At 41.8% G+C, this 16,048-nt stretch overlaps 1 protein-coding gene across 4 annotated transcripts in view; it reads right to left on the reverse strand.

Moving 5' to 3' along the window:
• The window catches only part of GIT2 (GIT ArfGAP 2), a 134,115-nt gene that overhangs the window by 96,871 nt on the left and 21,196 nt on the right, over positions 1-16,048 (reverse strand). For all 4 annotated transcript variants that reach the window (XM_089684106.1, XM_089684104.1, XM_089684103.1 and 1 more), the window contains exons 2-5: positions 15,766-15,899; positions 10,114-10,226; positions 6,401-6,506; positions 1,286-1,372 (exon numbers count right to left, since the gene is read on the reverse strand). In XM_089684106.1, coding sequence (XP_089540232.1) covers positions 1,286-1,372; positions 6,401-6,506; positions 10,114-10,226; positions 15,766-15,899 — 440 coding nt within the window. The remainder of the gene's footprint in view (positions 1-1,285; positions 1,373-6,400; positions 6,507-10,113; positions 10,227-15,765; positions 15,900-16,048) is intronic.

Here is a 16,048-nt window from a genome sequence, read left to right on the forward strand (position 1 = left end):
AAGGCACAGCCTGGAGCTACTTAGGGAACTGAGCATCTGCCATGACCAGAAATTATATTTATCTTGCCCTGGGTCTTAGCCAACAATTTCTTCATGTTGAGAACTGCTGAGGGCATGGAGGTGATTACACTTTATAAATGCTGCTTACCTTTACCTATGAATGCCCCATAGTGCAGTATTTTAAAAGGGTAAACTAAATTACAAAAGCAAACTGACTAACAAGGGAACATGATCAAGACAAATTATTTAGGCAGTTGTTGAATTGGATGAAACCTTTGCAGAAGTCATTCATTTAAAGCATAGATTTTATAAATATATCCATTTATTAGGAAGAGCAGAGAATTAGTTATATCTAGATGGCACATCACCAGTTGTGCCTTTGTCAGTACAGTGCTCATGTTAATTAATAGAGATATGATGCCTGCTTATGAAGCATGTGTATGTTTGCCACATTTTAAACGAACAGTTTTAGAAAATTCTGACAAAGGCAAACTCTACTTTTCCATGATCACACGGAATATATTATAACAGAGGTGAACATATAAATCATAATTTGAACATTAGGGCCCTTTCACAAGAGCGTTCTGTCAGTTTTTCAGATAGATCCAGACTGAACCCCAATGTATGTCTATGGGCAGGCAGATGTAAATGGATGTATGTCTGTTTATATCTGCTTACATCACAGTCTGTTTAGGTCTACAGAAATCAACATAAATGGTTATGTACTTTTACTTTTCTAAGGACATAAACAGATGGGCAAGAAACATTTTGTTTATACACTGAAAAAATATAAATGTACATACTGATGTAAAAGAAATCATCAGTTTTTGTGACAGAACTGTGAAAGGTCCCTAGATAACAATAACAACATTATAGACTCTGTCTGACCCTTCACATGGGTGTACAGATAAGTATGCCCATGTGAATGAGGCCTTACCGTGCAGCTACCAGAAGATGCCTGTACAAACTTGCAGCAATTTGCTGCACATATGACTGAATTGCTTGGCCCTTCTAAACAGCCGAGCTCTCAAAAATCCAGGTAGTGCTGGACCTTGCTGCTATGTCCCACACCCTTATATTCCTATTGGTCCATCGCTATGATGGACTGCCTCACTGGGCAATATTAACATGCAGTAGGCAGGAAAGGTTGGGAAAGCTTCAGCCATGGCTTTGTCTGTCAGAAAGGCCTGAGATCCAGCAGTGTTAGGAAGGTTTGGGAGGCTGCTTCAGGTATGTGCAGGCACCTTTAGGTCTTGCATATAAGCTCGCATTGACAATTGCTTACCGGGTTAAAAAAATTGGCCTGTGCCCCTAGGGATAACAGCCTTAGACAAGTCTCCAGATTACCAGTCCTCACACTTGAGTGAAGTTGCTGCACAAAACAATTAATATATGTTATTCTGTCATGCAATTTATACAGTTTCTTACAGCTTGCTATGATGCCAATGCTTAATGAACTAGTGACTCAGAAGTGTGCATATAAGTAGTTCAGATTTCACTAAATACATGCGTATCCTAGGTCAGCGGCTCATAAAGTGATTAAATCAAAGCCTCAGCATGACTGCCAGGCAACTAGTATCCTTTACTTTACAGTACAGATGTGCATTTGAGGTCTGTTTTGTCATTTAAAGGAAGAAACTTCATTACTGCCCCAAACCAAGAAGAGAAAAATCACTAAAATCAATATTCTTAGGAAATAAAGCTAGTACATGTAATCAGGTAGAGGACAGCATATATTATAAAAGAAGTATAAAACCCGTAGGGTCTAGTGATGTGGCCTAACTGCACACAAGGACAGTCATACAATCTTCATCTAAGTCACCTTCACCCTCATTCTGCCTTCAGCTTCAGCGCACACACCCGCTCTTGTCCTCTGGCTACACCCCAGAGACCACTCTCCACCTCCCTAGAGTGGTGAAGATATGTTATCAGTAAAAATCTAACCTATTTCAAATATAGCACTGGCTTCCCTCTTGCCTTGCAGCAGTGGGCCAAAATGCACACAGCTACAGCATCGAGCAATAGGGTAAGGCTTCTCCTTTCCAGCCAAAGGACAGAGAATTCACCTAACCATGCAACTCTCCTGCCACCAATTCACATAGAGGGGGAATCCTAAGACAACTAGGCAACACACCCTATCCCAGTTCATCAGTGCCATAAGGAACTGTAAAACTTCTCTTACATCCAAAATAAAGTGTATACATAGTAGTCCCTGGAAGAGTGGACCACCTTGACAAAAGAACACATTATCTCTCTTAAAGACACTAGTTACCCACCTTCTGCTGACCTCTAAACCCCCCCCCCCAAAAAAAAAAAAACATGTTTTAGGTGGTTAAAACCTGCACTTGTTGTCTAAGAGTGCCATGCCTGAAATTTTTCTCGAGAAAAAAAAAACTATCTGCAAAAGAGCCTTCCTGATCTGGTTGATTTATCGTTGAAGGAGCCAACAGCATCCCACCCAGACCCCCACCCCCAGGAACCAATACTCACCCTTTTAATTACTAAAAATCTTGAACTTTAACTACAAAGTCACCAATCTGGGAGTTGCGTGCACAAAATAAATTCTACATTTTAACAGTGCCAGGATCTTTATATACCTCGATTACTGAGGCTTCTATCAAGCTGGAGAGAAACTCCCCATCAGATCACAGCAATTCCAGATATCGGGACAACTGAGTATTCTCGGAACGTTTAAGTGCCTACAGTAGTTTCTGCTATGTGTTGGGCTTCCAGCCTCTTCCCTGCTACATGTCCTTTGAAGACAGCTCTACACTGCCCATCCTACGGGCCTACCTACATACCTAAATACTGCCTCCTGGCTTGAGGCTGCAACATTCTTCTCTGCATTTTCACCTAAAAAGTGTTATTTTCTGCAGCCTGTGGAAAGATCTCCCTTTCTATGATAAATTTGATAGCAACTGACCTGCTTTATGGTACCACCCTTCCACTGTTCAGATCATAGGCCATTCATATGTACACACTACCAATGCCACAACACTTCCAGTACAGAAAATACATTTAAACTTTTCTGGATCTGGACCTCTTTATATGCTCACCATCCTGAACACATATGCATCCCCTCCACTGGATATTAACCATTTGTCTACCAGCAAAGTTTATAAATGGTAGAACGCTATTAGCCCCCTATGTGATAGCAATAAAGATTAACTGCAGGGCCCTCCTATCCCCCTTGTTTTGAACTGTATTTTTGCTGTATTGTCTCCCATTATTTTAAAGCGATGAGCAAACTGTTGGCGCTATATAAATCCTGCATAATAATAACTGCGTGTTCTCATGTGTATGTAGTTCCCCACATACATACACATGAGAACAGAAGAGCATGCAGTAGGTGCGCCCATGTACAAATACTATGAATACGCTACATATGAACATCAGAGTGACAGCCATAAACCTAGGGCCATCATTCCTGGTCAAAGCTGAATTCTAGCCTTGTAGCTTTTCTGCTATAGGCAACCTGTCCCCTCATGTGTTCACACTTGCTTCTACCTCTTTCCTGCATAGTTACCTGTCTGCATTAGCGGAGTTGGAAGAGGAATGAACCACCTTTAGTGCCTCCCAATTGCTTGCGATCATGGGAAGTCCTGTGCTGTTTCCAGCGATGTCCCACCCCTCATCCCTACTGGCTGCCTCCATCTGCCAATCTTTTCCTTTCTGGTACTTGTATAAGCTGACCTAATTAGCATGAACATGCCCACTAAATGGTTGAGCTCTTAGGGAAAACAAGATTGCAGTGATCTGTGGACTTTTTTCTGGCTCCTCCCACACAACCAGGGCTTAAGAAAAACACAGGAACTGCAGAAAAACTGCTATTACATCATCGGGAGAGCAAAAAGGTCAGTTTGTATACAGAGGGATTGATGCTGTACTAATTATATTAATTCATGATGTGAAAAGTAAGGGGGTCTCAGGAAATGTGTTTGTGACACTAAACTTCTCATTCAACTCTAACCTGACAACTACAGCCATTTTATTCTCCAGGGTCTTTGCTTTCAGAAAATATATACTGTTTGGGTGATTTGAACTAACCTTCAAGCCTAAAATGTGCATTTTAACATGTGTGGAAAAGTGGTTATTATTCTTCATTGTGCAATACTGAAGAACATCTCAGAGGGCAATATGCTAGTATTGATTTTAAGATGGTCGCAAATGTGTACCTGGATCACAATACAAGAATGTGGATTGGATTGTCATTATTGCCTTGACAGATGTGTGGCAACAGAGACATCCAGACAAACTCATTTATTGTGGTCACTCTGGTTCCCATGGCGCATTCTTATGTATTGAGCTAGCGTACTATACCTCATCACAGCTCCCAGAGATCCTTGATACAGACTGCCTTACCAGAGGTATCACTGATTCTCCACTTGCATTAACCCTTAGGTACACTAGAAAGGAGGATCATCAGTCTTTTGATAATCACCCCTATATGGATATCTGACCCTTAGATACTGAACAATACACACAAAGCTTTGTGCACTACTGGAAAGATAATTCCCCTATTGTAACATTCTTAAGTGGGAGGCATTCAAAGCCTTATGTGAAGCCTTCATGTACACTGTAGATAATTTGTATGAGAATACCAAGACCCTGATAAAAGCTGCCAAGAAAAGCCATGATTGATACACAACTCCAATATTTCTCTTCCCCTTCTCCTGACAAATGTCAAGCCTGGCAATGAACTCCTCTTACTTCAACAAACCCAGAAGAAAATGCATTACACTAGGCAAAAGATTTTTGAATCTGAAAATAAAGTTGGTAAACTGCATAGGTTGAAACTGAAACCTACTGACCTTTTAAAGGCTCTGGATTTGAGTGAAGTTTCTTAATACACTGGGGAAGATTTATTAAAACTGGATAGTGCAAAATCTGGTACAGCTTGGCACAGAAAGCAATAAACTTCCAGGTTTTCAAAAGCTTAATTGAACAAGCTGAAGTTACAAGATGATTGGCTACCATGCACAGCTGCACTAGATACTGAGTGCTCCAGTTTTAGTAAACTCCCCCAATGTGTTCCTGTGACTACAGTTACACACGGACTCTGGTCTGGGGTTACTGCCTTCATGCATGCCAGCTGGCCGTAACCTTCAGTTGTAACCCCACAATATACTTAATTAGTTGGCTTGCTGGAACATTTCCTGCTCCATATGCCCACTAAAAAGCTTTGTGTCCTACTCTTCTAAAGCTAAAAAAGCAAAATAAAAAACTATTCTCCTCAAGGAGAAACAGACATCTTCCCTTGCTAAATGTCTGTAGTTCTTTAATCAACACTAAGTTACCTCTTTACAATCTAACATATCAGGGAATTTGAAACAGTTTGATAAGATCTTTGGACCTTTCATCTCATCACATCACATGCTTCCCTCGCTACGCCCTGCTAATTTGTCCATGTGATGCATGTTCTTTTTCCTTTTCTTGTCTTTTAATATAACCCCTTTTACTTGCTGTTGCCATGTGACATCTGATCATCTCTTTGTACTGCCGTGGGCTGTACACCAAAATCAGAGTTTCAGACGGTTTAGGTTTTTATTGTAATGTTGTCTTTGTTCCTGTTTTTTTTTTGTATTTATTTTTATGGCAAAAAGGTTAAGAAACCATACCGTGAAAAAAATGAAATAAAAAATCAATAGTCACCAGCTTAAATTGGCTGCAAGATCCACATTTCCATTCACAGTTTGAACAGAGGGCCAAATCTAAACCAACAATTATAACTTTTTTACAAAATTTACAGCTTATGGCCATCTCATATTAAAAAAAAAAAAAAGAAAGAAAATTAATTAATATAACCCCCCCATTTATTGGTGTCGATGGCCTCAACGCTCATCATTGTTGTAATTGGCAGCAGTAATAAACCCTACTTCAATGGTGTCACTGGCAAAACCCCTAGTATTGGTGACAGTGGCAGCACTAATAATCCCCCTTCCTCCCTTTTTATTGGTATTTATGTCAGCAATAATAGCCTTCCCCTTCACTGTTAGTAACAATGGCAGCAAAAATAAACCCCATCTCACTGGTATCAGTAGTATGCTCCCCCCTCACCACCACCATCACACACATACAAGACACTTTATTGCTGTTCAGTGGGAGCAAAATAAAACCTCCCTTCATTGGTGTACAGCGGTTTCTTACCTGAACACAAGCTCTAGATAGGATGGCAGTGCAGTGTGCTGAACATGGAGAGCAATTCAGCACTCACTTTGCTACCATTATACATTTTGTGTACTGGCTGGGGCAGGAGAGCCTAGCAAGCTGCCAGCTGGACAGCACTGTAGAAAATGTATTCCACCTGCACAGATCACTGATGCAGTGAAAACAGGGTACCATGGAGCTACATATCTATTTGATAGACACAAATGTGCAGAAATAGCAATTACGTATTTACCTTGCTAAGGTCTTTGGCTGTAACACTATCATCTTCTCGACAAGGTAATCGGTGAACAAATGCCAGCATTTGATATTTAGCTCTAATAAATTCAGCCTTGTTTGGACTGTGAGGGAAAAAGAATATTAAACAAAGAAAACAAATATGCAGCATGTACAATACTGTCTTCCTGGAAGCCCTGTTGCCCCCATCAGATATACAAAGTTCTAACACTACCCCGTGAAGTACTAAAATTCTATAACAATTCAGATGAGTGGTTTGGTTACAATGCATAGAATTTCAGAAGCTTTTAAAAATGACAAACAAGGAAGAAAGCTCACAGCTAGTACAAAATGTGCATTTTTATTATGAATAAGTACTTTGCATGTTTTGCAGCTCTGAAATGTGCACAGATTTATTGTACATACACACACAAAACACACTGAAAATAATCATGCTATCCCCTCCAATAGTACTTGTGCAAAGAGATTATGCAAGCTCTTCTTCTACCTCCCTCATTTCACAGCTCTCTATCCTTAGCAACTGTAAAACTCTGTGTAAAAATACAGCCTCACAGTTGGGACAGCAAGAGAAATGGCATGGTTTACTTTAATTGCCTCCATTTTTGTTATCTAGGAACTTAAAGAAGAACTTCAGTCTTCTTTGGAGTGGCTTTTCTTCTCCCTCCTGGTGCCCCGAATATGGGGCTCTGTCATGCCCTCGTGTCCTTGCAGAGCATTGCGGCAAATACAGAGGGTGAAATAATTATTGAACGTGTCTCCACTTTTCTAAGCAAATATATTTCTAAAGGTGCTATTGACATGAAATGTCCACCACGTAGGTAACAAACCATGCAATCTATACATACATAGAAACCAAAGCAAATACATTCAGAAATTAGGTTATGTGTAATACAATAAAATGACACAGGCAAAAAGTATTAAACACATGAATCCTGCCCTTTGTCAGTGCAAATTAATATCAGCTGGTTCAGTCTTAAATGATGGACTATAAAAAGGGGTCTCATTACCAAGGTGTCACACAAGAAACATCTTGTGATGGGTAAAAGAAAATGGGTATCTCAAGACCTTTGCAACCTTATTGTTGCAAAACATATTGATGACATTGGTTACAGAAGGATTTCTAAACTTATGAGTGTTCCAGTGAGCACTGTTGGGGCCATAATCCAGAAGTGTAAAGTTCATCATTTCACCATAAACTGGCAACGACCAGATGCTCCTCACAATATTTCTGACAAAGGAGTGAAAAGAACTATCAGAAGAGTTGTCCAAAAGCCAAGGACCACTTGTGGAGAGCTTCAGAAATACCTGGAATTAGCAGGTACAATTGTTTCAAAGAAAATAATAAGTAATGCACTCAACCACCATGACCTGTATGCACGTTCACCACACAAGACTCGAAGAAGAAAAAGCATGCTGAAGCTTGTTTAAAGTTTGCTGCACAACATTTAGACAAGTCTGTGAAATACTGGGAGAATATAGTCTGGTCAGATGAGACCAAAACTGAACTCTTTGGATGCCATAATACACACCATGTTTGGAGGTCAAATGGCACTGTACATCACCCCATATGAAGATTGGAGGTGGGAACATCATGGTGTAGGGCTGTTTTTCAGCATATGGTACTGACAAACTTCATATCACTGAAGGAAGGATGAATGGAAAAAATGTACCAAGACATTTTTGATAGAAATCTGCTGCCATCTACCAGGATGATGAAGATGAAACAAGGGTGGACATTTCAGCAGGACAATGATCCGAAACACAAATCCAAGGAAATTCACAACTGGTTTCAAATAGGGGTGCACCGAAATTTCAGTGGCCGAAACGTTTTGGCTGAAAACATCCCTATCCCTAGAGGAGATATGTGGGGTCTTATTAACCCTATACCTCTCCATAAGGAGGACCTGTCACTGTTTGCATCCCTTGTGATAGGAATAAAAGTGAAACATTTTTTTTAAGGGGACAGTGTAAAAAAAAAAAAAGTTTAAAGTGTCCCGGTCCCCCACGTACTCGCACGTAGTGGTGAACGCATACGAAGGCAATACCCACATATGTAAATGGTGTTCAAACCACACATGTGAAGTATTGCCACGAACGTCAGAGCAAGAACAATAATTCTAGCACTAGACCTCCTCTGTAACTTTAACCCCTTTGCGCCGGCCGCACACAAATGTGCGGCCTCCCGGCGTCTGGGCCTAGACGCCGAGCGGCCGCACATTTGCGTCCATGTAACTAAATACATATGTGCTGAGAGCGCGCGCCCTGCGCGCTCCTAGCACACGTGTGGTACTCGCGGAAAGGTCCCGGTCCGCTCTTTCGAACGCGACCTTTCCCGATCATGTGACCGCCGTGACGCGTCATCACGGCGGTCACATGATTCCTAAACCACTCCCCAACCTTCCTGCCTCCCGGCGTCTGAATCTCTTAAAGGGCCGGGAGGCATCGGCGGGAAGGGGTTAAACTGGTAACCTGTAAAAAATTTTTAAAGCGTCACACCCAGGGAGATTTTTAAGTAACATAGTCTGGTGCCATTTAACGAGCATGCAGTTTTAAAGCATGACATGTTGGATATGTATTTATTCGGCGTAACATCATCTTTCATATTTAACAAAAAATTAGGGTATATATTGTGATTCTTTTTTTTTTTTTGAATCATTAAATTTTCCAGAAAATAATTGCGTTTGAAAAATATATTAATTTTGAAATACTGTCCATTTCGGTTTTCAGCCAAGTGCATCCTGAATTTTCGGTTTTGGCACCAGAATTTTCATTTTGGTGCACCACTAGTTTCAAAGAAAGAAAATAAAGCTGGTAGAATGGCCAAGCCAATCATCTGACTTGAATCCAATAGAAAATCTATGGAAAGAACTAAAGATCAGAGTTTATACAAGAGGCCTACGGAACCTTCAAGGTTTCAAGATTGTGTGGAAGAATGGGCCAAAATTACACCTGAGCAATGCATGCAACAAGGTTCTCTATACAGGAAGTGTCTTGAAGCTGTCAATACCAACAAAGAGCTTTGTAGGAAGTATTAAATACATTTTAGTTAGTGTGTTCAATACTTTTTCCTTGTGTTATTTGATTTTATTACACAACTTAATTTCTGAACGTATTTATTTTAATATGTTTGGATTGCATGGGTTGTTACCGACATGTGGTGAAAATTTTATTTCAATGGCACCTTCAGAAATATATTTACTTAGAAAAATGGTGATGTGTTTTTCTATTTTACCCGCTGTATGTGTGCTGACAGGTGATTTCACCCGTAAAGACAGAAAAGGTGTGGGAGTTCCCTAAAAGCCATCTTTGCGCATGTGTGGGAAACACTGCACATACGCAGACAGGGCTGCCCGTGCGTGCTCAGATGTGCCAGAGTTGGCTCGAGACTCAAAGCCCTGCAGCATATCTGTGCTTGAGCATGGAATAAAAACATAATTCTCACCCAGGTGAGAAATGCAGAAGTGCTGTTTGCAGTATAAATAAATGGCATAAATGTTTTTTAAAAATACATTTATGTCCAATTGGAAAAGAGGGAGGAGGAGGCAGGGCAACATGACATATACTTTAGAATGAAGGTCTGCTCCAAGGACTCACACTGTAGCAATCCTCTACAAGATGTTTGAAATCTCTATACAAGTAAACACTCAGCCACTCTCCTTATAGACACGATTATTACTGATGTTCAGAATGAATAAAAAGGATTCTACTTACTGAAGTTTATCTTGGGGATTGGCTTTACGCTTTCCACTCATTATAGATGCCGGGTCAAGCAAAGAATGTTCCCAGATTGAATTTGCTCCATTGCTGTACAATGTCTGCACCATCTAAAACATAAAAATAGCAAGTGTTGAGGCATTCCATTTCTTATAGTTGCCTACAAACAGTCCTAAGACCTTATCATTTTCAGCTGAATTTAGGAACAATCTCATTCTTTCAAGAGCAGGCAAACACAGCCACCCAAACCTGTCCCTATTACTACTGTTCCCCACCGAAGGCTTAAGATGTCACAATATGCCATCACTCAACCTTCTTTCATCATTACAACACCAGTAAAATTTAGCAAATCTTAAAATGTATGTCTATGACGTTCGACAGCCAGCAGGAAAAACAATTTGGCCAAAAGGGCTAAAAAATAGATTGCATTCTCAGGAACAAACAGAGGGGCTGAACAGAAAAAAAAAACAAAAAACACATATGGAATATTTTTCAGAGTATATCTATGGACAAGGAAATTACAAAATACAAATAGCTGAAAATGTAAAGGATTTTGCACATATGCACATTACCTAGTTAGTGAGGGCCTACTGAGACCGACCAATTTAACAGCTTTTTAATGACAGAAATGTGTATCTGTTTGTCATAAATGCTTCTACCAGCTTGCAAGTACCGTATTTGCCGGCGTATAAGACGACCCCCTACTTTTCCTGTTAAAATATAGGGTTTGGGCTATACTCGCCGTATAAGACTACCCCTCTTCCAACGCACACCAAAAATTAAAAAACATCAGATTTGATTTCAATATGGTATGGTATTCCAATGATGGGGCACGCTTCCTCACTCTGACACCAATGATGGGGCACTATTCCTCCCACTGACACCAATGATGGGGCACTATTCCTCCCATTGACACCAATGATGGTGCCCCATCATTAGTGTCAGTGTGTGAGGAATAGTGTCCCATCATTAGTGTCAGTGGGAGGAATAGTGCCCCATCATTGGTGTCAGTGGGAGGAATAGTGCCCCATCATTGGCATCAGTGGGAGGAATAGTGCCCCATCATTGGCATTAGTGGGAGGAATAGTGTCCCATCATTGGTATCAGTGGGAGGAATAGTGCCCCATCATTGGTATCAGTGGGAGGAATAGTGCCCCATCGTTGGTGTCAGTGGGAGGAATAGTGCCCCATCGTTGGTGTCAGTGGGAGGAATAGTGCCCCATCATTGGTGTCAGTGGGAGGAATAGTGCCCCATCATTGGTGTCAGTGACACCAATGATGGGGCACTATTCCTCCCACTGACACCAATGACACTTGCTGACTCCTGTTCTAGTATGGTACGGCTGCAGCCAGCATATGTGGTTGCAGCAGCACCTCTGCACTGCACACTTACCCTCACTCGATTTTCGCGGGTCCGCTCGGCTCCGCCTCCTCACCCGTGATTGGCCGCCTGTGTGCCTTTCCTGAGCTACAGTTCTGGCTGCCAATCACCGGTGAGGAGGCGGAGCCGAGCGGCAGGATTGAGGGAGTGGCCGGAGTGACTGAAGGAGCAGCGCTTCCTGGATGGATCGTCGTGGGAGCCAGGTAAGAGACTGCAGCCCTCTGTCCACCCCTGTACTTGGTGTCCCTTCCGTCGGAAGGAGGGGATGGCGGCAGCTCCGCGCCGCCCCCCTAAAAAGTGCCCCCTAACGTGTACTGGCGTATAAGACGACCCCCGACTTTTGAGAAGATTTTCAAGGGTCAAAAAGTCGTCTTATACGCCGGAAAATACGGTATTTTTTTCTTCAGAATTAACACTAAGCCCTACATGCACAGCTCAGTGTGTAGCTTCAACAGGATTCTGAATAACCTTTGTGTGTATGCAAGGGAGGTACTTTAAGGCAATGTAAGTCTGCCATAATGTGCAAGTTTGCTAAGCATGCTTGCACATTATGGCAAAAGCTCCTTGGGGCCACAAAACTTGTTAGCAGTTTAGTTCAGCAGATAAGGATTACTGCAACAAATGCTGCCAGGGACAGGAGAAAAAAATGAGACTGTAGGAATATGGTGTTAATATCATGTCTGCTTAACCAGCTCAGCTATATATGTCCAGTGAGTGAAGGGTTAAGAACAAGCTCATGACTGAGCATCCATAAGCGTGTCCTCTATTTTTTCAGCCAGCTTCCGTCTGAAAACCAAAAGTGGTTTGGGCTGCTGTATAAATAAAAGATCAAAAAAAGAATAACATTTATTTAAAAAAATAAAACGTAAGCACCGTTGCCCTGCACACGCACTCTCAAATGCAAACGCACACACAGGGCAAGCACAAATGTGAGGTATTGCCACGAACATCAGAGTGAGAGCAATAGTGAGGGCCATAGCACAGCGTTAACACTAAACTGATAAGCTGTAAAGGCTATTAAAGTCCTATGGAGATTTTTGGGTACCATAGTCTTTCGCGATATCACAGGCCGTGCAATTTTAAGACGTGACATGTTTAGTATGTGTTTACTCGACACAACATCATCTTTTATATTTTACCAAACAATTGTGTATTATATTGTGTGTGTTGCACTAAAATCTAGTGGTGCACCAAAATGAAAATATTGGTGCCGAAACCGAAATGGACGTTTTTTAAAAAGGAATATATATATTTTGGAAAAAATACACAATTAAAAAAAAACAAAACAAAAAAAAACACACAATATATATACACCCCAAATTTTTTTGTGAAATATGAAAGATGATGTTACGACAAGTAAATAGACACCAAATCTGTCATGCTTTAAAATTGCGCATGCTCGTGGAATAGCACCAGACTATGGTACTTAAAAATTCCCCCTGGGTGTCATGCTTTAAAAAATTTTTTTACAGGTTACCAGTTTAAAGTTACAGACGAGGACTAGTACTATAATTATTGCTCTTGCTCTGACATTCGTGGCGATACCTCACGTGTGGTTTGTAGGCGTGGTCTACGTATGCATTCACCACTACGTGGAAGCACAGGGGGACGGGGACACACTAAATTTTTTTTTTACATTTATTTAATTTTTCTTTTTACACTGCCCCTTTAAAAAAAAAAAAATGAATTACCTTTATTACTATCACAAGGAATGCATGCATCCCCTGTGAAAGAAATAATTAGTGACAGGTCCTCTTTATGGAGAGATATGGGGTCAATAAAACCCCACATCTCTCCTCTACAATGTAAAGCATTAGATCAAAAAAAGAATTGATCTAGTGCTTTAAAAAAAAAAAAAAAATCCAAGGGCATAGAGACGAGAGGAGGCCATCTTTCCTTCATTTATCTCTATAACCAGCACCAGGATCATATGGGAAGGGTGGTTTTTCAGAAGTCGATCTTCCCACCGACTTCTGTACAACCAGCCTATTGGAAAACTGCTGCACATTCAGCACTGCTAGCTATACCCGGCAATGCTGATCAATGTATCAGCCCCTCCACCCCTCTTGTCCAGGTTCCCCTTCCATCTGCTGCCAGGGCCCCCCTGCAGCCCCCACTGTTTGAGGACAGAAGGAGTGGGGGAAGGAGCCACTAAATATGCTATTTTTTTGAATGAACAGTACTGATCACTCTGCGTCAGTCTGTGAATGGAGAGACTGTGCAAAGCCCTTCCTGTTCATTCATTCTGTGCAGCTCAGATTGAGAACTGTGACCATAATCAATTTCTCGGTTTCAAAAATCTGTTTTGACCCCTGATTTTCACCCATATCCTCAACAGGGCTGTTAAAAAATATAAAACTTATTAAAAAAAATAAAACTGTAAAAAAAAAAAAATAGAAAATACACATAATTAAGGGCTTATTCACATGGGTTCTCTAGCCCATACAGGGAGTCAGCTTGATGCCGCGCGGCCCCCGGCGAGTGCGGCGCGGGCATGGGATTTCCCCGCGCCTGCACTCACTGACAGACAAAGGCCGTGCTCTCGAGAGCGAGGCCCATGTCACGGGGGCGTGCCTCGTTGCCGGGTGACGAGGCATGCCGCCTGAGGTTGCCAGGACGACCAGGAGCGTCCTGCAGCAGCCTTAAGAAGGCTGGCGCAGGGCTCCCCAGGTTGTTCTGTCAGCTGCGAGCTGCTGGGAGGTCTACGCTGAGGCAAGACCCCCACAGCCACTCTGCAAAGACCCCAGGGGCTTAGAGGATTATTACCTACTGGGCGCTCTGCAATACCCCAGGGATTTAAAACATTATTACCCGCTGGGCACTCTGCAATACTCCAGGGACTCAAGGATTATTACCTGCTGAATACTCTGCTAATACTCAGGAGGAGTACCTGCTGCTATACTGCCTAATACTGCAGGTCCAGGATTGCTTGTGTGCTGGAGTATCAGGACTAGTACCTGCTGTTATGACCCTCTGCTGTGTGCTGAGGAGGGTCGGTCACCCCCCCCCCCCCCCCGCTGTCGTCTGCTGTGAGCCAGGACATCCCTGCCGGAACCGTGAGTGTCTGCACCCCTGTTTTTATTCCCCTATGGACTGTACATGAACTCTCCCCCCTTCCTCTCCACTGTTTGGATTGCAAACTGCTAGAGACTCTAACTTTGCCCCCCTGAGGCCGGATTACAATTGTTTTGGGCCCTCTCCCTGCTCTTCTCCTACACTGGGTACTGAGACGCTACCTGCAGACCCCAATTGAGTGACTGTCATTCTTTCAATAAAGCTTTGCGTGTTTGTCATTTGCTCTGTGTGTTCTGTCCTGCCTACCCTCCGTCACACACACTATCTGTGTTCAGGCCATACACCTACGCCCACACGACTGTCAAGTTATGACCTGCACCTGTGTTCATATAGCTGCTGCATCCCTTTAGCGTAACATAGGCTGCCTGCACACAGCTCTAGCCATATAAAAAAAAAAAAATTGAATGAGGAAAGAACAAACAGAGGGCGCACAGACCTAGTGCATTACCATAAAAAATGTTTATTAAGAAATAAAGTAGGTGCTGTACTCACAACGACAATAAAGTCAAGGCATGTCATAAAAGAACAGTTTGGTCAACACCACGCTGAATAACAGTCCGCAATAGGGAGTGTAGGGCTCTGAGGAAGAAGCAAGTCCTCGAAACGCATCAGACTATTGGATTTCTACAATCCCTATTGCGGACTGTTACTCAGTGCCATTGACCCAGTTGTTCATTTATGACATGCCTTGACTTTATTGTCGTTTGTGGGTACAACACCTACTTTATTTCTTATTAAACATTTTTGATGATAATGCACTAGGCCTGTGCGCCTTCTGTTCTTTCCTCATTCAGTATATTTTGATTTTCCCGGTCTATTGAAGGCAGCAAGGTGTGCATGTTCTAGGACATTCTTAATGTGGTTGTAGCCTGCATCGAGTCCATCCCCAAGCGCAGGAGCATTTGGGTTTGCTGGTTCTTTATAAACAAAATAAAACCCTGATTCACACTGTATAGGCAACAACGTTAATGTGATTGAGCCCGAAGACCTCATTCACACACAGAGCTTAATTTACTAACTCAATACAGTTTTATCTTTTAGATTTAGCAGGAAATTTGTAAGTTATGTTTTGTTTGTGTCTGCTAGTGTACTTTGCATATTTTAGCAAAAAAATAATTTTGATTTTTTTTGGGTGGGGGAGGGGGGGTTTGGGTTTTCTAACAAACACACTATGCTGAACATCAAATTGTTACCTGCAGAAGCGTAGAGGGCCATGGGGTGTGCTTAAGATGCCTGACTTGTGAGATGTGCCGTCCCAGGCTTCGATGTACACTGCAGCATTCATCACATATCAAGACACCTCTGTTAATAGATGCCCAGCGAGGATCTACAAAGAAAAAATATAAATACAAATACAATATTTAAAATGTGTTTCTAAGTAATTATAACATATAATCCAATATATAAATGAAAAAAAAAAAAGTGAGATGGAAGCAAACTGGCAAGTAAACAGCCAATGGACTGCTTCCATGGAGC

This window comes from Staurois parvus, unplaced genomic scaffold, assembly GCF_062004578.1.
Source record: "Staurois parvus isolate SC_StPar_1 unplaced genomic scaffold, SC_StPar_1.0 ptg000336l, whole genome shotgun sequence".
NCBI lineage: Eukaryota > Metazoa > Chordata > Amphibia > Anura > Ranidae > Staurois > Staurois parvus.